The sequence below is a fragment of the Manis javanica genome, chromosome 3, assembly GCF_040802235.1.
Source record: "Manis javanica isolate MJ-LG chromosome 3, MJ_LKY, whole genome shotgun sequence".
NCBI lineage: Eukaryota > Metazoa > Chordata > Mammalia > Pholidota > Manidae > Manis > Manis javanica.
The window spans coordinates 47328866-47349692 of record NC_133158.1 but is presented as its reverse complement, the minus strand read 5'-3'; the positions used below and the strand labels follow the sequence as shown (position 1 = coordinate 47349692).

The window sequence follows — 20827 nt, the reverse complement described above, 5'->3', positions numbered from 1 at the left end:
CCCGCAGCGAGAAGCCATAGGCTAGGCCGCTTGGGCCCCTGATTGACAACGTCCAGCCGAGTCCAGGGGAGGGGGCGAGCTGTAGATGCACGATTTAAATTAATTTATACAGAGACAACTATTTTAATAGAACTCCGCGGCCAACTTTTAGATTTTTACCGTAGCTACCGTAAACGCTAGTGCAGGACCGAGTCCTGGCCCCGGGCCCAGCGGGGAAATGCACGGCAGACCTTTCTGTTCTCCAAGAGCCAGATTAGTCCAAGGGCCAAGGAGAGGTCCCCAGCGTCCCGTGTGTGACCCCAAACCACCCTGTCTTTGGGGGCACTTGGTTTCCTCTTTTGGAAATGAGGCTCGCGCGCCTGACCGTGGCCCTGATACCCAGTAACAGTCCCGTTGGGAGATGGAAGGAGGTTCCACTCCAGAAATATCCTCCACTTTAAGGAGGAACCCTCGCCCTGATATCGTAAGATATGCCAGACACGCACAGAGCTGACGGAGGACGCCTCGGGCATCTGAGCCCTTTGAGATTCATACATCAAGGCAGAATGTGATGATTTAAGTCCCCAGAATAGACAGCTCCAGGGTCTTTAAAAGCCATTCATGGGTCTCATTAAAAGTTGTTTTAATTTAACCCTTTCTGCCATACAAAACTCAACAAGCCCAGGCCCAGGTGATGACCGTGGGGGTGCTTCACAGGTACTTCCGGGGTTACTTCCTCCTAATCCCTCTGAACTCTTGATAACCAAGAATAGCACCTTCAGAATATTGACTAGGCATTATATATATATACACACACATAGTGCCAGATATTTTATGAGAATGACATGTGGATGATTTAGGTGCCCAAGGCGATTGGCTACCCTTGTCAAATTTGATTACAAGGCAGAATCCCTCTGGTCCACACAGACCTGTAATTCTCTAGGCTCGAGTTTGCTACAAGTAGTGCTAGTCAAGTTAGTTAAGTTGCATGTGCAATATGGAAAACTGTCAATGGACTGTGCCTCATGGAGGAAAACGTGCTTAAGGGATGTAATAAAAATGATGTATACATTTTCTTCAGCATTTTCTGCGTTTTCTACATAGAAAGTTCCATATGAACATGTCATGTGTGTAACAGGTCAACAGAAATCCTTTTATAAGGCACCAGCAGTGTTTTTAAAAATGAACTTCCATTAATTTTTGTTTTATATTTTTGCTTCAAGATTTCACCATTTAAAAATCCTATCACAGCTCTGAAGTGGATGGATACATTGAACCACCGTCTTCCAGTTTGCTCCACTCAATAAACACTCCATCATTTTGCTGCTTCTTAAAAAATGGTTTACTTTTAGGCAACTCCTTCCACCTCCCTGAGTGGAAGGGTTTTTAACAAGTGTATTTAACTCATCGTTCTAGAATCAAAGTGTACCTATGTTTACTGTTCTCAAAATGTGAAGTGATCTGTTGCCAACCCAGTGTCACTATGAGGACCTGCCTTGTTCCCTAGCAGGGTGTCAGTTGCCTTATGATAAAGAGGTGAAATCTGCAAATTTAGTAATGTGTCCTGCATCAGAGAGGCTGGGTTATAAGAACTGAATGCATACACCTCTATATCTATACTGCACTTAGCTGTTCCTCACTAGTGGCTCTGTGTGAGTGTATGCATACATACAATAAAACTGGGATATTATTTTTATGTTCACGACTCCCATAATTTAACTATAATTCCTGGAATATGCAGGTTTGATGAGCAGGAGATATCACCAACATTTTTCAATAAAATACTGCAAAACGCTTTTGTGTCTACCTTATTATTAACCATCGGGGGCTGTATTCAGTAAATACAAATCATAAAGGCTTTCAGAGCAGTTGAAGACAAAATATTACTGTGAAGAAAAGACTGTTACAGATGTACAAATGATAATGTAAATAGGCTTAACAGTGATATGTATGTACTTGAAAAATGTGGACTAGGGAAAACTTCATTGTCTAAACAAACATCAGTTTTCATAACCTAGAACATGAAGGAAGATTCCTAAGCAAGCTGGCTTTCAGGGGGCCAGTGGCTCAGTGCAAAGTTAGCAGCAGTTACCATGGCAACCTAATATTGTTAACTCCATCTTTAAGCGTCTGCACATTTAAGCTGGGGATACCGTTTTTTGACTTCTGTGAGGCTCTGGCAGGGAAAGAGGAACATTTTAGTAAATATGGACTCACACACACACACACACACACAAAGAAGAAGAGAAAAACAAGTGTTGTGGTCTTAACACGTTCACAAAAATACCACATCAAATGGATTTGAGAAATAAGCCCAGGTCAAGACTGGCTTGGCCCTCCACGGGCCTCCCAGGGAATGGAATTCCTTTATGTTCATGGAAGTCCTTTCTAGAAAAGCCATTCCATTCATACTTTTGTAGAGAAAGGAACTGGGCGTGAAGAGAGCTGTGGAAGAAATCTGCACCCCTTACCCCCACCCCTTCAGTCCTTTTCAAAGTCCTATTGACCTGCCTTCCTCCTTTGGACCCTAAGCATGGGTGAGGTTTACATGGCCAATGAATCCTGTATAAAGTCTACCTGAAGTTGTAATTTATTGTAACTGTAAGACAGTTAAGGTAGACTGTGGGGGCTGCTACAGATAAAACAGAAAGAAAAAGAACACTTCCAAATATGTGCCAGAAAATTGCAGTAGCTTAAAATTTTAGTGAATCATAGCCCTTGGATTATCTAAAGTGCATTATTCAAGCTGTTCCTAAACTTGAATATGATATATAAGATTAAAATCTGGAGGAAAAAACTGTCAAAAGTCAAATAGTTTTCATGAAAGAGTAAGAACAATTCTAAAAGAAAAAAATGTTCTGAAATTGAATGTTATTACATTTATTTTTCAATTTAAAATATACATTAAATTATATTAAATTTATTTTTCACCTCCATTAAAAGGGTTTTTTTTTACTTTGCAGTTTGCTAACTTTCATCCTTTGGGTTAGTAATAAGATTTCTCTTCTGTATGATACATACTATATTTGTCAAACATCCCCCAAAAGCACCTGGCTTCTTAATACTTAGATACATACATATTCCTTACTATGTAAAACTATTTATTTTGCAAAAATGTTTAAATCTGAATAAAAGGTACTATAACCAAAACTAGCTACCTATTTTTTTAAATGAAACATGGTAAAAATAACAATGAGCCCAAACTACATAGAAAGTCAAAGTTTATTTTGGTAGACTTGCTTTTTATAGGCATTGGTTTAAAGTAATTAATTTTCAGAGACGATTCTTTGAAAAGCTAAAAATGCAAAGGTTTACATTTTCTTTAATTCAAATATGCATAGTAATTACCCAGAAATAAGTATTTTTCATTTTTTGCCTGTTAGGAGCAAAGAGATCTCACAGAAACATAGGCCTAAGATGTCTCCCCTTTGCATTCTAAAACTGTTGGGTGAGGCTGGGTTCTCTCTAGGTCCCAGACTCCAATGTGGGCAGCAACCACATAGGCCTCCCAGTGCCTGTATGGGAGGGTGCAAGGTTGGGACCCCCTTCAGGGCCTGTGTACCCACCCCTCGTTGGGTCACTTGTTCCCACACTGGGCAGAGCCAGTGTGCTGCAGTGGCAAACCCCACCGACTGCTTTACGTGGGACACAATTCCTCCCTCTGTCGCCCACTCCCTCTGAGCTGCCAGGATGCCCAGAGCCAACAACGCTGACTGCTTGGGCAGCAGCCCCAGGAAGCCCAGCGATTGCTGTGTCCTATTTTCCGGGACACTTCCCCAAGAGTTCCTCTGAAATCTGCTGCCAGCTTAGAAAGATGTCTTGTCTCTTATATAACCTGGTAGATGCTCAGTGCACAGCCTCTAAACTGGGGACAAGTTCAAATGCCCTAAAAGCACATGCTGTTCCTGAGTCTAGTTGCCATGTTTTAAAGATTATGCAGGAAAATAAAATGCAAAGTTTCCATACAGACTTGAAAGCTCCTTGAGATCATAGACTCCCAGGTGCATCAAACGTCCCAAATCAATGCATGTAGTATATGCAAGTAGATCATTTCCTTGATGCTAACAGCCATGAGTGAAATGCCTTTATTCTGCTGTTCTATATGCAGCAGACTTCCAAAAGTCTTTGGTTCAGCTGAGGCAAAATCAGTTTTATGAAAAACACAGCATCTGCTTCAAGTCTCTTTCGTCTCCCTCAAGACAACTGGGTGTCGGCTCTCGTAAAAACAGTCTTAAAAGCACAGCAGTATGCCCAGAACATCCCTGTCTGCTCTGACACTGCCACACTTCATTAGTTTTAATTTACAGAAAGGAAGTTAAATGATAACATTTTTTCTCCCGATGCAGAACTGTCTAGAGTAGGACTTTAGCTTAAAACAAAACATAGCATGTTTTTCATTAAATAAGCCTCCAAAGAAATTAAAAAAGCAATGCTGGCAGGTCTGAGAGATGACTTGCCTTATATTACAAAGTTTGAGAAATGAAACTTGCAACATTAGCCTGGAGATCTTTCTTCTTGGTGATATTTTGCAGATACTCTCTCCAGGGTGAGTCCATTTGGTAATTTTGGGGTGGTGTAGACTTTTATTTAAACTTGTCACTAATTCCAAGAAAATATTCTGGCATTTAGGAGGGAGTAAAAATTTTTTTTTTGAGAAAAATAATTCAAACTGAAGCCTTATTTGCACAAATTATGCCTGGAGTTCTTTTAGTTATGTTTCCAAAAAACACATATAGGGTTGGTGTACTTAACTAAACATGTTAATTTTTTTCCTTCCTATGGGGCTGCCTGTGCCTGGCTAAAGGTAAACCAATTTTGTACTGAAAACCACGGGTTTCTGGAATTAGCCTGACTGAGGAAAGCAGGCTAAAGATGGTGCTAGTGTACAATAAGGGGATTTTGTCCAAAGACGGAGAGCTCCGTCAAGTTTTCTTTCCACTAATTTCAGTTAGGATTGGCAGGAAGAGAGAAAAGTGGACAGAAATTGGCCTTTTAAGGCTGAAAAGTAATGTGCATGATTCACACATTCAACAGAGATAGGCGTTACATGGAAAAAGTGTGGCATACATCTGGAAATGGCAAATGTATATCAAACAGTTTCTTTTGTTCTTTCATGGAGGCATTTAGGAGATCAGAATTTGAGCATCTTCTTTCAAAGCTTCACACACACACACACACACACACACACACACATCCTCTCTTTAATGATGGTATTCAGTATCAATAACATTTTCTTCCTTGGCAATACAGAAGAAAGGGCACAAAAACTTGCGACTTACAAATAAAATGCCACATACGTCTATGCTCTGTGTGCTGCAGTCTCGCAGGAATGCACCATGTTTCAAAGGGAGCCTGAAACCAGCTTAAAAGCGTCAAATCCTCCCATGTGTGCAGTATGAGAACAAGCCTTCATCTCCAGCTGTTAGGGCCAAATCATCCTCTCCCACGTCCAAGCGACGCCTCATCAACGCTTTAAAGATCTTGAACTTGATCCCATCACTTCAGAATATGCAGTAAATTCAAACTTATGAAAGGAGAGCTCATAAATTAATGTCAAAGTAATTAACTGGTTTCCTCTACAAGGTCATTGCAACTGTGCCAGCTAGACGCATCTCTGTAGCTACTGGGACACTGTTGCTGGGCCACAAACCGCCAGGCTGAGAGTAATTCTTAGAAGTCTGCCCTCTCTTATCCTCATTAACAACAAAAATAAAACAATGAATAAGTGCCAGTGTCTGTTCCTCCAGGAAAATGCCTCCCTGGGTGCTCATAAACAGTGTTACCATACCTCTACCTCACCACTGGTCTGGGCCTGAGAGCTTTTTGTGATTTGTTTTTTAAGAGTCTGGGAGTAAAGGTCTTCACTACTGGGAAAACATTTGCATTACTCCTTGGCAGCTTCCAAGTAAGAACTTTTTTGCCAATAAGCACACGTCCAAGCCCATGAGGGGAAACAATTTCACACCTACAAGTAGGACTTCTACCTGAACAAAATCTACTTGTCAACCCTTCACCTCAGAACATCTTCAAACAGCAAATAAAATGACAACAGACAGAACAAAATTAAAGAATTAGACAGATTAATTGGAGGGGGAAAAAATTCACCTACAACTCTAAATTCACCTTGCAGACCCATGGGTGAGGAAAGGCGGCAGAAACTCAACTGGAATGCTTGCTGCCATGGGTCTGTGCCTCCCTGGCTTCCGCCTCATCTCACCACCCCTCCTAGGGCCCAAGCGCCAGGCCCAGGGCAGGACAGCAGGCCCCAGGCCTCTTCCTGGCACCGGGACTACTGCTGTTTGGGGACAATGAGGTTTCTCAGCATGTCAAAAGAGTTGCCGTCTGGATGCACACTCGACACCTTGCCGTCCTCCTGTTGAACCTGAAGGAACCCAGAATCGTCGAGGCCGATTATCCACATCTTTGGCCCCTCGGTGCTTTCCAAGCGGACTTGCTGAGCACTACAAGTGAAGAACAGCACAGGTCACTGAGAATGTAACAATGTGACTCGGGACAATGCATTAAGTAATGATCCATTATGCAAGGGACTGAGGGTGGTAAAGGAGATGGCTGTGGCCAGAGGGCACTCGATGCGCTTTCACTGGTCCCTCACAAATCTTTTTTTTTTTAAATCGGAATAGGGTTGATAGACATTATTATATTGGTTTCAGAAGTATGACATAGATTTGATGATCATCTACATTACTAAATGCTCACCGTGGTAAGTGCAGTTCCCCCTGCTACCACATCAGGGCATCTGAATTGTCCTGGTGACTACCAGAATCACCAGCACGACGGGGATCCCCGTGGGAGTTGGGGATTCCTTCTCTCACAAGAACGCCCTTCCAATTCTGGTCATCTGGGATAGTGATTTGCCCCGCTTTCTCACCCCTAAGCACTTTTAAGAAACACAGTGCAACTCTCTAGGTTTTTTGGCTGAGACTGGGGAAAAAAGGAACTGGGTTGAAAAGGAAAGTTTTATTTTATAAAATGAAGCTGAATCGTACCAAATACATTAAACTCACTCTAATACTTCTTCTCTTGAATATTTTCCAAATGTACCTGTTGAGTTAAATCCTTGTGGACAGTTTTTAAAGCACAGAATCCGCCCATTTTTATTTTGAAGAATTTCAAACTTCCATAAACACTGGGAAAAACAGTATAGCGCACCTCAGGTTCCCCCTTCACTTCTATTCACACCAAATGATAACACTTTTCATATTTGCTTCTTCTCTTCACACACATGCTTTCTTTGCTAACATTTAAAAATAAGTCGCAGGCATCATGACACTTTATATGTAAATACTTGCACATGTATCTTCTAAGGATAAAAACAATCTTCCTACCAGGCCAGAATATCATTATCACCATCAGGAAATCGAATCTTGATGCAGTAACGTTAATACATAGTCTGTGCTCAAATTTCCTATTGTCCCATTAGTATCTTTTGTGGCAATTTCCTGCCCTCCAGAACCCAATTATGAATCACATGTTGTGTGCCTCTTTAGTTTTCTTTAATCTTAAACATATATCCCACCTTCTTTTTATTTTTTGTTTTTTAAGACACTGATACTTTTGAAACATAGAGGCCTGTTGATATACACCAGTACTTCTCAGACTTTAGGGACATGAGAGTCCCCTGGAGCATTACATTTCCTGCTTGGACCACAAGCCAACACTGGGCCCCAGGATCAGAGGTTCTGATTTCGGAGATCAAGGTAGGACTTGAGAATTTGCATTTCTAACAAGATCCCAGGCAAGGATGCTGCCGGGAGCTCACGCTGAAAACCGTCGCTATCTAGAATGTTCTGCAATTTACAGACACATCTTGTTTTATTGATTTGCTTTACTATGCTTCACAGATAATGCATTTTTTACAAATTGAATGTGGGCAGCCACCCTGTATTGAGCGAGCCTACTGCCATCTTTCCAGTAGTGTTTGCTCACTTTGTGATTCTCACAATATTTTAAACTCTTTCATTACTATTACACTTCTGATGATGATTTTGATCAGTGATCTTTGAGGATGCTATTGCAAATGCTTTGGGATACCATGAATTGCACCTTCATAAGGCAGCAAACATAACTGATAAATGTTGTATATATTCTGGTTGCTCCACCGACTGGCTGTTCCCCTATCTCTCTCCTCCTCAGGCCTCCCTGTTCCCTGAGACAGAACAATACTGAAATTAGGCCAACTAATAACTCTACAATGGCCTCTAAGTGCTCAAATGAAAGGAAGAGTTGCACATCTCTCACTTTAAATGAAAAGCTAGAAATGATTAGGCTGAGAGAGGCAGGCACGTTGAAAGCTGAGATAGGCCAAAAGCTGGGCCTCTTGTGCCAGTCAGCCCAGTTGTGAAAGCAAAGGATAAGTTCTTGGAGGAAATTAAAAGTGCTACTCCAGTGAATAAATGAGGGTTAAGAAAGCAAAACAGCCTTATTGCTCATATGGAGAAAGTTTTAGTGGTGGTCTGGATAGGAAATCAAACCAAGTACAACTTCTGTTAAGGGAAAGTCTAGTCTGGAGGAAGGTCCTGATTCTCTTCAATTAAAGTTTGAAGCTAGCAGAGGTTGGCTCATGAGATCTGAGGAATGAAGCCATCTCCATGATATCAAAGTGCAGGTGAAGCCACAGGTGCTGATGGAGAAGCAGCAGCAAGTCATCCAGGAGATCCAGCTCAGGTCATTCATGCAGGTGGCTGCACTAAACAAGATTTTCAGTGTGGACAAACCAGCCTTCTACTGGAAGAAGATGCCATCTGGGACTTTCATAGCTAGAGAGGAGAAGTCAGTGCCTGGCTTCAAAACTTCAAAGGACAGGCTGACTCTCTTGTCAGGGGCTAATGCAGCTGGTGACTTTCAGTTGAAGCCAGGGTTCACTTACCTTTCTGAAAATCCTAGGGCCCTTGAAAATAATACTGTATTTACTCTGCCTACACTCTAGAAACAGAGCAACAAAGCCTGGATGATAGCACATCTGTTTATAACATGGTTTACTGAATATTTTAAGCCCACTATTAAGACCTACTACTCAGAGAAAGTGATTTCATTCCAAATACAACTGCTCATTGACAAAACTCCTGGTCACCCAAGAGCTCTGGTGGAGATGTGCAAGGAGATTAATGTTGTTTCCCTGCCTGCTAACACAACATCTATTCTGCAGCTCATGGACCAAAGAGTTGTTTCTAGTTTCAAGTCTTATTCTTTAAGATACACATTTTGTAAGGTTATAGCTACCGCAGAGGAAGCTACCATAGGTAGTGATCCCTCTAATGGATCTGGGCAAAGAAAACCCATACTAAAAACCTTCTGGAAAGGATTCATCATTCCAGATGCCATTAAAAACACTCATGTTCATGGGAAGAGGTCAAAATATCAACATCAACAGGAGTTTGGAAGAAGCTGATTCCAGCCCTCATGGATGACTTTGAGGGGTTCAAGACAACAGTGGAAGAAGTAACTGAGATGTGGTGGAAACAGCAAGAGAACCAGGGTCAGAAGTGGAGCCTGAGGATGTGACTGAAATGCTGTACCTCATGATCAAACTTTAATGGATGAGGAGCTGCTTCTTATGGATGAGCAAAGAAATGGTTTCTTGAGATGGAATCTAGTCCTAGTGAAGATTGTTCAAATAACAACAAAAGTCTTAGAATATTACATACACTTAGTTGATAAAGCAAAGGCAAGGTTTGAGAGGACTGACTTCAATTTCAAAAGTTCTACTGTGGATAAAATGCTACCACACAGCACTGCATGCTACAGAGAAATGAAAGTTGACAATAAGAGTCAATCGATGTGACAAACTTCACTGTTGCTTTAAGAAACTGTCACAGTGACCCCAACCTTCAGCAACTACCACCCTGATCAGTCTGCAGGCACTGACACTGAGGCAAGAGCCTCCACCTGCAAAAAGATTATGATTCGCTGAAAGCCCAGATGGTGGTTAGTATTTTTTGGCAATAAAGTATTTTTTAATTAAGGTATGTATATTTTTAGACATAATGCCATTACATACTTAAAAGACTACAATATAGTGTAAACATAAGTTTTATATGCACTGGGAAACCGAAAAATTCATTTGACTCACTCTATTACCATATTTTCTTTATTGCAGCAGTCTGGACCCAAGCCTGCATTGTCTCCAAGATATGCCTGTAAATTTGTCTTTTTCCTCATATTAGATTCATCTGCAACCTGCTGGGCAGGACAAGTCTCTGGTGCTGCCATGTGCTTCCCCTGCATCCCTCCAGGAGGCATGGGATGCCAGCTGGCCCCATTACTGCCAAGGCTAACTTGCTCAAAGTGGTGTCTAGCAGGATTCTCCATCAGAAAACTGAAAAAGTTATCTAGACGGGTGCTTAGTTTCTCATTTTAAAATACTGAGCTACTGACTTAATAGAGAAATTTTAAAAGAATGAAGATGAGCCAGCACTGACCTGTGTATCCAATACTTATAATAAAGGGGAAGAATGCCATTGGGTCCTTTGTCCTGAAATGTGTCAATCAGTTTCTCCATCACTGTCACAGTTCTAGCGATGAGATAATCAGCTCGTAAGGGCTTTAGTTCTGCCCTCTGCTGTTTATTGTATTCTGTGACCAGATCATTGATGCATATGGTAGGGTTACTGTTAGCCACGTTTAATCCACAGCCTGGACAAAAACAAACAATTGAAGAACATGAGCAGCTCAACCTACTGATGGCATCACACGTTCCCCTCAACCATGTGGGAAGAGTTAAGGCTTTCACTTCAACATCCTGCTTCCTTTTCCTCATTTCAAATTTACTGTCTCTGGCCACTTAAAGAAGGACTTAGCTCTTCGAGATCCTCTACTTTTTCATTCTTCCTTCATTATCCTTGTTCAAGCTAGGCCCATCTCGACCTTACTGCAAATAAGTTAGAAAAAAGCAAGCCACATTTGATTCAGTTAACAGAAGCAATAAACAGGACCAAAGTGCTTAGAGTTGCTTCTGAGACAATGGTAACTCCTGCAGTTTAGCCAAGGATTGTGGCTCTGCACTGAGCCCACCCAAAATAAGACAAAATCGCATTTCTTTTCCTACTTGAAAAATAGAACACATGCTTGAAAACAAAAAATTGTATTCAGGTCTTAAGGAGCAAACTCTGGATTCAGAGACTTCAAAATTTGGCCCTGGCATACCCTAAAACACATCCTTTAATAGTTTATCCTTGGAAGTCTTTGTGCCAGGGTTACACTGTTGGCAAGGAGCCGACCTACGTTCAGTGGCTCTTTTGTAGGTTCTTAAACCAAGGCTTCAGGAGAGTGAGTTAACAGCAGTGGGGTCTGAATAGGCTTATCTCTGCTGCTACTTGACACCACCATCCTCACCGGCAGAGGTTAGCATCTGCAGAAACACTGGCGTTGGTTTTCAGTGGGCCCTGAATCAACCTCACAGAGGTCTCCCATAATAAAGAAATCCTGCAAGAACTAGGCAGTAAGATTATTGTATTTTCAATGCCTCTGAGGAAAAAATAGCCCAGATACTCACCTCAGATAGAAGTGTGACATTTATGATAACAGTATTCTTTGGAAAATGTCCTGAGCCATTTTCCCTCTGAAGGGAAGGATGGATTGGCTTCAGATTTTTTAAATATATATATATATATATATATAGTAGCTATTAAAATACAAAGCAATGTAAGTTACACCTGCAGAAGAACAAGGAACTACAGCAACAGGGGTAGGATCAACAGCTGCTCCTTTGTTCATTCATTCAATAAATACAACAGTTGAAGCACCTCTGGGGTGTGATGCATTCTAAAAGCAAATACAGTGCTGAAAAATCCTCCCTTATTCAGAAAACTGAAAGTCCTGGGGAAAATAGTACCATGGACTATTATCAACTTAAGCTGTGCCTTTCCAAGGTGCAGAGAGCACCTGTGTTGGGGATGCTGGAACGTCCCCCAAGGATACCCACTGTCCCCCTCCCACCACCTCCCATGGCCTTAAGAATTTAAGAAAAGCTATGGATTCTCCCCATAGGAAAACGTTACATTTCCCCCACACGCACAGAATTCTTAGCCACCTGAAGCCATCCCCAGGTCTCCTTGATACCTGTGAGCCCAACTTAGGAATCCCACATTGAGACTAATTACTCATTTAAAGATGGGAAATGGAGCCTGGAAGCCCGGAGCGAGTCTGCCCAGAGGGGCGCTGCCCACAGGGAGCAGGGCCGGAAGGAGAGGCCTTGTGCTCGGCAGTGCTTCCCACACAGCCGCATGTTCTCTGTCCCTCACTGACTTCTGAACTCCAGTCAAGTTCCCCTGGGCATTAGGGAGAAGCTGCTGCTTGGATGGCCAGGAGCCTAGAACTTCTGAAAATGCTTCAGAATCCAGCTCCTTGCCTGGTGTGAGTGTGCTGAGGTGAGACAGAGATTCTTTACCCAACCTTGACCGGCTTGGAGCTTCTTCTGAAGGTCAAAAAGGCCACTTTTCATGGCTGGGAAGGTCAAATTAAGGATGTGAGACCACTGGAGAACCCATCCCTGAAACTGACTTCCTTTTCTCATTGCAAAATGGTACATTAAATGTTTATTGTCACCATTTCCAATTCAATAAGAAGCAGGAGTGTGGAGAGATGTAAGAAAACACTTTTCTGCTGTGATGGCAATCTGGGGTTTCCACGGCCACAGAAACGCTAAACCCCTTGAAGCGCTTTCAGCCTGTCTGGCCTATTTTGCATACATATGCATATTGTGAACTATAACTCAAGACTCAAAGAAAAATAATCCCATATGGTAATCCATGAGACCCTATGTAGCCAACACAGAAACCATTTTTGTTTTTATTAATCTAAAAATGCTGGGGAAAAGTTTTTAAAAACTTACCAATGAGGATATAAAATGTTTCTCCTATAAGCGTGGAGTTAACCAGAACTCCACCGAGCTTCATGAGGTTACTGTAATAAATATCGTTAGGCCACTTCACTCGTAGGTCAATATCCTAAAGGAAGATGTGCATGTTAATCAAATCACAGGGCACAAAGGGACGAGGAGAGGCTGTCCGGCTAGAAGGAATCTGAGCAGGATACTCTCAAAACGAGTGGGACACGCGCTGTCATCTCTTCTTCAGGCCGCTGATCACCTCTCTAGGACAATCCAGCTTGGCAGAGAAGGGACGCACACCATCGGCACAAACCCCAGCCTCCTCCCCACCCCCACCCCTGCCCATCACTCTCCAGCGCCCTTTTGGAAGATGCCTGTCCAGTGACTGCAGTTCCTTATCTTGAACCCACAACCACCCCAAGTGCGCTTTCAGCATGCCAGGTGTGGGGGGTCGGGGGACAAGACTACTCTTGGGGCTCCTGTCCCTTAAGGAGCTTGTGCTCACAAGAGAAAGATGGCTCGAATTAACCAACGTCATAAGAGGTGGGTATAAATGTCTTGAGTAGAATGTTGTGGAGACAGCAGGTCCATGTTTGGCTGAGTTATTAGAGAGGGCCTCAGAGAGACGCCAACAGTCAGCAGGAAACAGAAATGGGCTTGCCCTGCGGCCTGCCGCCTCTTCATCCTGAAGAGTGTGGCCTGGGAAACCCTGTCTGTGCTCTGGGGGAATGGTCCAAGGGTGGACACTGCCTTGGGCTGGCCACGGAGACCTGCACCCGCCGTAACTCTGAAGTTGGGACACACAGACTGGGTGTGACCCAGAACATGCCAGAACTGCCAGGTCCCCTGGGCCTGAGGCTGGCAGCCAGGTGGTGCCATGAGTGGGAGCAGGAAGCCCATCTGGACCCACGAGGCTGGAAGAGAGACTCTCAGCACAATAAAGCCGGGAGACCAGAGAGCAGCTCATGCCCTGTGGGCCCTTCAGGACTGGCCCTTCTTCACTGGGGGCTGTCCGTGACACCGAGCCCCATCTCAGTGCCAGTCTGCATGTTACGCACACCAAAACCCAGTCTGGGGGCTAGTAGCCTCCCTATTTAATGAGGAAGAAACTGAAGCTTATCACCATGGCCAGTTAGGATAAGTTTCTGTTCTTTAGAAGCTCCTCTGCCCCAGCAGAGCACGCCAGGCTGAGAGGAAACACGCAAGAGCACAAAGGAACAGGGTGTATGTAAAACACAGCTTAACCTAACTGGGAGGGAGCTTCACACTTTTTTCTGTCTAGAAGGAGGTTCTCTATGGGATGGGGAGGGGGGGCATTCTACCCCCCAGGGGACATTGGGCAATACTGGGAGACATTTCTGGTTGTCACAGCTTGGGGGAGTGGGGTCCCCACTACATCTAGTGGGGAGAGGCCAGAGAGGCTGCCCCATGTCCTTTAATGCACAGGACAGCCCCCCAACCAAGATGGGGGCCCACATGTCAGCAGTGCTGGGGGTGAGAACCTCTGATCTAGAAAACCTGTGACTTGGGGACTCATCCTGGTCACTCCCCCAGCTCCCTGCCTCCCCTCATCCCTGGTGCCCAGCACAGTCCCCACCAAGCTCGGACACAGCACACGGGCGGCTGCTCACTCCTGTTTCACTCCTGGATTTCAGATCTAGTTAGTGTGCAGCTTTGAAATTGTGGGTTCTCATGCAGTTGATCAAGGCCATCAATTCCAAAATGAAGAGAAAGTCTATGTGCTTATTTTTCACTGACTCAGTCATTTATTCAAATGGCTGCCTCGGGCCTCCTACCTGTAAAGCACCATGTCAGGCTCTTTGAAGCCCCAAATAAAACTAGTCCTGCATTCAAATCACTGGTTGCCTCACAGGACGTACAACAAGAGCACAGATGGCCCTGCTCCCCTGCTCCGGAGCAGTTCGGGGGAGGCCATGAGCGAGGCTGGGTGGTGCTGGAGGAGGCAGGGCCTGTAGTTGGAGGGTTCTGGGAATGCACCTGAGCTGGGCCTCGCGGGGGGAACAGAACTCCAAGGGGCAGAGAGGGGCATGAAGCAATAAGGGGCAGGTGGGGGGCAGGCCACGGGAGCCCAGCAGGGCCTCAGGGAAGGAAGAAGCAGCGGGAGGAGGAGCAGGCAGCTGGTTCGGAGGGAGCGGCGGGCATCACAGTGATGCTGCCTCTGGTCCAGGGAGACACGTGTGATTTGTGTGCTGACAGTGGCTCTGGCCAGGGACCAGCTGGGGCCCGAGTGAAGGATGCAAGAGAGGCAAATTCTATGCAACTGGGGCCTATTTCAACCATCCTGTACCTGTACTGTGTAAGCTGACTGGACTCTGTCAAAAATAAACATTAGGAGAATAGACCTTAAAAGGTCTTACCACAAGGTAAAAAAAAACCTTTTTTGCTAAATATATGAGGTGATGGATGTTAACTGAGCTTATTGTAGTAATGATTTGCAATATACATTATGTCGTTATGCTGTACTCCTGAAACTTACACAGTGCTGTATGCCAGTTATATCTCAATAAAACTGAAAATAAAACAAGAATAAATCCAATCCCAAAACAAAACATATCATACAGGTGCGGCTGAGCCAGATGACTCAGAAACAGGATGGGAACTTCGGTGGGAGCTTCTTAAGGAGAACGGAGGACGCACCCCACCCTGTCCCTGTGCACTGTCATGGGCAAGCTTCCCACCTCCCATCCTGCTGCCCCCTGTGCCTGGCACCATCTTCACACACAGTGGGCACTCAAAGAATACTCGCTAAGTTAACAAGGTCACAGAACAAGGCCATCAGAGAGCTAAACAGACTTACTTAAATTTCAATTTTTAATTTATTTTCCTAAGACTAACAAATCTGTTGCTAGGGTAAAAAATATTTCCCCCCACAACAGAACTTTATCTTTTCCATTGCTTTCTATGAGGTCAAACCTCCAGCCCAGAGGCTGCAGGCTGGCTCGTGAAGGTTTGTGAAGACCTGATGTGCCTAAGCCTCAGACACAGCAAGGATGCTGACTGCCCAGGAAGAAATGTCCTGTCTCAGCGTGCATGCTGGTGGCTGCATGGAATACCAAAAACATACCCCAGGCCTATACCTGGTGACTGAGGACATGGCCACTTCGGAGGGAGCACATGGGTCTGTGGACAGGATTCTCCGTTTAAACACTGATGACAGGCCCCCTTTGAGAGTCATGATCTTGGCATTTTGCTTCAAAAATTAATAAAATTGTTCTAAACCTCACATAAGAGCTATAGGTGGGAGGGAGGCTGGGGAGAGACCTCTTTTTATATCCATAGGAAATTCATCCAGGAAAACTGAGAAGGGGCTTACAGTAGTAAGTGAAGCCCGGGTGTGGGCAGAAAGGCTTCGTGACTGTTAGCTCTTTTCCATGTCTTTTTAATAACTGGCACCAGAACATCCAACAGTCATGGTGGAGCAGGCACATCTGGCCCTACAGCTGGGGGCAGGCGGCCCCAAAGGACCCTGCGTGTTGGGCTTGGGTAGCCACAAAGGAGAGCTCACCTGAAGGCAGGTTGTGGTAAAGGCAGGTAGGAAGTGGGAGGGTTGTTTGGGTCTATGAAGTAAGCCTCTTCATCAGAAAACACACAGGGCCCCACCCAGTCTCATGTGCTTCAGTTAAAAAAAAACAACAAAACCTGACATCAGGATAGAAGGGGAATTCTGGGAACTCTATGCATTTTGGAGCCTGAAGCAGCCATACAAGGTGACAGTGCTCTAAACTGGAGCACCCTGCTGCCAGTGTAGCCAAGAGCCGGCTGAGGCTTAGATGTGTGCTTCCGCAAACCTGCATGGCAATGTGCATGCACAGTGGGGACATGAGTGTGATGAAACTGTACGTACCTGATACTTAGGAAGGGACCTCACTGCCTCCACGACAGCCAGGGACATGAGATGCTGGACAAATGGAATCCTCTGCCCCAGCCGGGATCTCAGTGGTATGGAGACAAGCAGGGTAGAAAGAGCACATCCCATGGGGCTCAGCCAGTCATTCCTTCCCCGCCCTGGAACACAGGCCCCATCAGGAAACAGGCCACTTGCCACATGCACAGACTCAGATGCACATAGTACCAGAAAATATGCCGAGGACTCCGAGCCACACACCCAAGAAGTGCTCTGCTTGGATACACCTGGACTGACTGGATGCTTGAATATCTGGGGTTAACTCAATAACAGAGAAGCTTTTTAAAATCTGAAGCTCTGTTGATGAACAAGTTTTCAATAAGTAGCAGAATGTTCCGCCTCTGTGAGCATATCATTGATGCTTTGATGATTCAGTCTTACAGTGTCTGAACAGGGTTCTCAGTTTAATTCTTACCACATGGTAAATGTGGGCAAAAACAGAGAAATAGGGAACCGGACTGAGTCTATGCTGGTCCAGAAGGGGCCCTGGAAGTCACTTTCAGAAGTGATTCTCATTGTGTTCAGGTCCCACAGCCCTGAGAATATATTAAATGCTACAGAACTAACCGTACGCTTTAAATTGGGGGTTATGGTATGTGAGCTATATCTCACTGTTATTAAGAAAAGAAGGAAGCTGAATTTTAAAATTAATCTCTGCCATTAATTCTCTGGGTTATTTTTCTTAAAATAGAAGTCAAGAAAATAAAATAATAAAAAGGAGAGGTATAATCAAAGTTCTTCTACATCTTTTTTTAAAACCACCATATTGAGTCTTACAGTTTTGGATAAAATGAATTTTTCTTTCCTCTTTAAGTTAAGTTCAAAAGACATGTTCAAGAGAGAGTGGAAAACAGTGGATTTCTTATTTCATTGCATCTTCTGAGAAAAGCAGGAGATTCTGAGAGCTAAGGGCACGTTTGGTTTGGCCTGGTGCCGGCCGGGGGTAGGGAGAGGCCAAGTGCCTACTGCATGGCCAGTGAGTGCAGAATCTGCTCCCAGCCAGATCCCATGTGGATTCTTGGAGGATGCAGGGAGGATGCCCCTGAGGGCCAGCAGATGGAGGAGCCCTGAGCATTCCTCCACTTCTGTGTGGTCACTGTGAACTGGCATTGATCACTCATCAGGAGCCTGCTCATGCCAATTCCAGTGCCTGCCAGGGTGGGGGCACACAGGCAAACCCTCCTTGTGACAGTCTAGACACAGAAGGCTCCTCACAGAGAACCTTGAAGAAAATAAAGGTCTCTATAATACAGTAATGATCCACACACTGCAATGCCTAGAACGTATCAGAAAGAAGAATTTACAACATGGTGGTAACTGAATGTTAAAGCCATCACAAGCCAAAGTCAAATGATAAATAAACATCTCAATTTGAGAAAAAGCTTTGATTCTACAAAGGCAATCTTCTGATGAATTCCCCCCTCTTCCTCATCTTTGTGGGGGTGAAACAGAAGGCTTCTAATGTGTGTCGCCTGGATGATCAGCATACACAATCAATCGGCTCTCTGGCTGTGAGCGTCACAGATTTCAGAAAACAGGAACAGCAGAAACGATAACAAAAGATGACTGACCTTTGCCCTGCGTCTGGCGGACTGCGATGGCTATTAAACCCATTTCCTGCGGCATCTCAAACATCAACCTGCAAACGGTGGGAAAGACTGGTCAGCCAGAACAGGGACGCAACCTGAGAACCTCGAGCTTAGGCAAGTCTTTGCACTCATTCCTGGATCTGTAAGAAAGGGCCATCTTCCAGGCTCAAGGGACATTGCCCCCATGCCCAGCCTCAGCAGCGAGAATGACAGAGAAAAACCATTTAATTATCAAAAAAGGTTGGGTTGGGGAGGGGATGTGTACCTGCCTGAGCTATTATTCAGTTTATTTAAGATGTTAGATTATATTTCTTTGGAATAGCCTATCAAGTTCCTTCTCCCCACTCTGACGTGGTGTCCCTTCTTCAAGTGACAACTAGCAGGTTTTGACATTTGTTTCTACTTATGGTGCGGTTCTGTCCGAACACTAGAACATAATCATAACAGAAGTTTCCTATTATTCAGAAAACCAATATGGTGGCAATAAAGCCGTTTAAAAGATACACTCTCCCTGAGAACTAATTATGTTTTAACTATAGTAAATAAATCTACACCTTCTGAGAACTCCGGAGAACCTTGAGTCATTTTAGGCTTGAGTTCTGCTTTTAAAATGGTTTCATTTAAAAGAATACAAACTTCCCTTCGGGGGACAGGGACAAAGCGCACTGTATCTCCACTGAATGAGTCAGCGTCAACTTTTTTCAGCAAAGGAAAGGGGAAAAATCCCTCACTCTGAGAATTTCCTCCCGGTTATGTTGTACATGTTTAACTCCATGTGCGGGAGGTTTCCTCTGCATTCCTGGGAGTTGCTGACCAGGTACTGGGTATAGTTCATGGTAGGATTTATTGAAACAAAGCAAAACCCAGGTTTGTCTGCTGTCAGTGCAGCTGCTAGGGGTGAGGGGCTTGAAATGCTTTTTTAGGGGAGGGAAGGGGTGAGGGCACGGATGACAGATGATGGAGAGATGGCATTTTGCATAAACAAAGTTTCCAACCACAGTGACTGGGGTTCAACAGCACGTCTGCCATGGAGAAAGGTGATGCTCTGGCTACTCTTCTATCTCTTAAAAAAGCTTCTCCTCAGGGCTCAGGGAGGATCTTTACAAATGGCAAGGGAAGAAAACTACTTAAAAGTAGAGAGGAAACCCAGTCGCTCTGCACCTCTGGCTGGCAGAGCTCTGTCTGGTGTGTGCAGGGCCTGGCAGAGGAGCCCAGAAGACCCCTCTGCTTGAGGAGAAGAGCCTGGCCCTGCCAGGCAGGGGGCTGGGCTGCTCTGACAGGCATGGACCTTCCCAGGGGGCAGGCCGCCCAACTGCCCGCGCGCCAAGCCCACTTCCATCTCACATGAAATACAGCTCCAGAGGTATTTCTCTTGGACACGATGAATAACCCATTGAGATCGGCTGTGCCTATATGCCATTGGGCTCCAAGAATAAAGCATCCTTTTCTTGTGTTGAACGGGCAGAAAAGGCTAAGAAGGAACCTTTGTCCATGCGGGGAGGTGACACTGTCTTCTAGGAACCACTTGCTTTCCTAAGAGTCTTGCCAAGCCTTCACCTGGGCTCCTAAGTACAGGCTTGGCGTGGAGAGTTGGGGGCCGGCTAACAGACTTTTCTATGGCAGTGGGGAGTGATTTAGCATGTCATGAGCAGACTATGGAGGCTCTCTCCCTAGCAGGAGATCTAGGATGTTCTTTAAATAAACAAGTAGACAGTAGACAGTCATGTCTATAGCCCTTGATGGTGGAATTAGGCTGGGGTGGCGGGGGAGAGGGAGGGTTCAGAAACCAAATCCAGACTTCTAGAACAAAGAGAAATGATTAAGGGAACATATGCACTCAACTGCCAGAGGTTTGGCAGCAGTTAACAGGGCATATTGATGAGAAGATGGAGTGTGCACTGCTGAAGGCCAAGAGGAAATTCTGCAAGGAGGGAGACAACGGGGGAAGGAGGTAATGCTTAGTAGGAGACAACTAGAGGCCGCCAGATTTATTTGTGCTCTCTGAGATAACTCTGGGGGCCAAACCGCATGGCTCACAGTCAACAAAGAAGCATTTATGAACGTTGCAAAATTTTGCATTTCTGAAAATGAAGTGGCTCAAGTTTGCTTTAGTGGAAAGGAGACACCTTAAATGCATTTCCATCCCGAGTTGATGATGTTCTCACAAAAGGAAACAGAAAAAGAAAGAAGAGGGGGGCTTACATAATGATTACCTCCCTGCCTCTGTATATTTTCTTTCCTCACTTGTGGACGCTGTGGGAAAAAAAGGTTTCTGTGAGTGGTAGTAAGAAAAACACTCCATTGTTACAGTCTTAAGTCTGAAACATCTGGAGCCCCAAAGGGTCACTCTGCAAAAGGGACAGCATCCCGACCACTTTAGTTCCTAAGGACACCACAGTACTTTCTGGGTGCTCTGCTAAGGGGAATGCCCCGCATTTCACACGTTCACTGGAATAAAACTTCAATAATTAGGATTAATACAGAAGA

General features: G+C 44.6%; 1 protein-coding gene across 5 annotated transcripts in view; it reads right to left on the bottom strand.

Moving 5' to 3' along the window:
- Nucleotides 1-3183: 3183 nt before the first annotated feature.
- HLCS (holocarboxylase synthetase) overlaps nucleotides 3184-20827 on the bottom strand; it is a 187806-nt gene continuing 170162 nt past the window's right edge. For all 5 annotated transcript variants that reach the window (XM_037014643.2, XM_037014641.2, XM_037014642.2 and 2 more), the window contains 5 exons: nucleotides 18323-18390; nucleotides 16692-16852; nucleotides 12830-12944; nucleotides 10419-10632; nucleotides 3184-6440 (listed from right to left, as the gene is read on the bottom strand). In XM_037014643.2, the coding sequence (XP_036870538.2) occupies nucleotides 6269-6440; nucleotides 10419-10632; nucleotides 12830-12944; nucleotides 16692-16852; nucleotides 18323-18390 (730 nt within the window). In that variant the 3' untranslated portion in view covers nucleotides 3184-6268. The remainder of the gene's footprint in view (nucleotides 6441-10418; nucleotides 10633-12829; nucleotides 12945-16691; nucleotides 16853-18322; nucleotides 18391-20827) is intronic.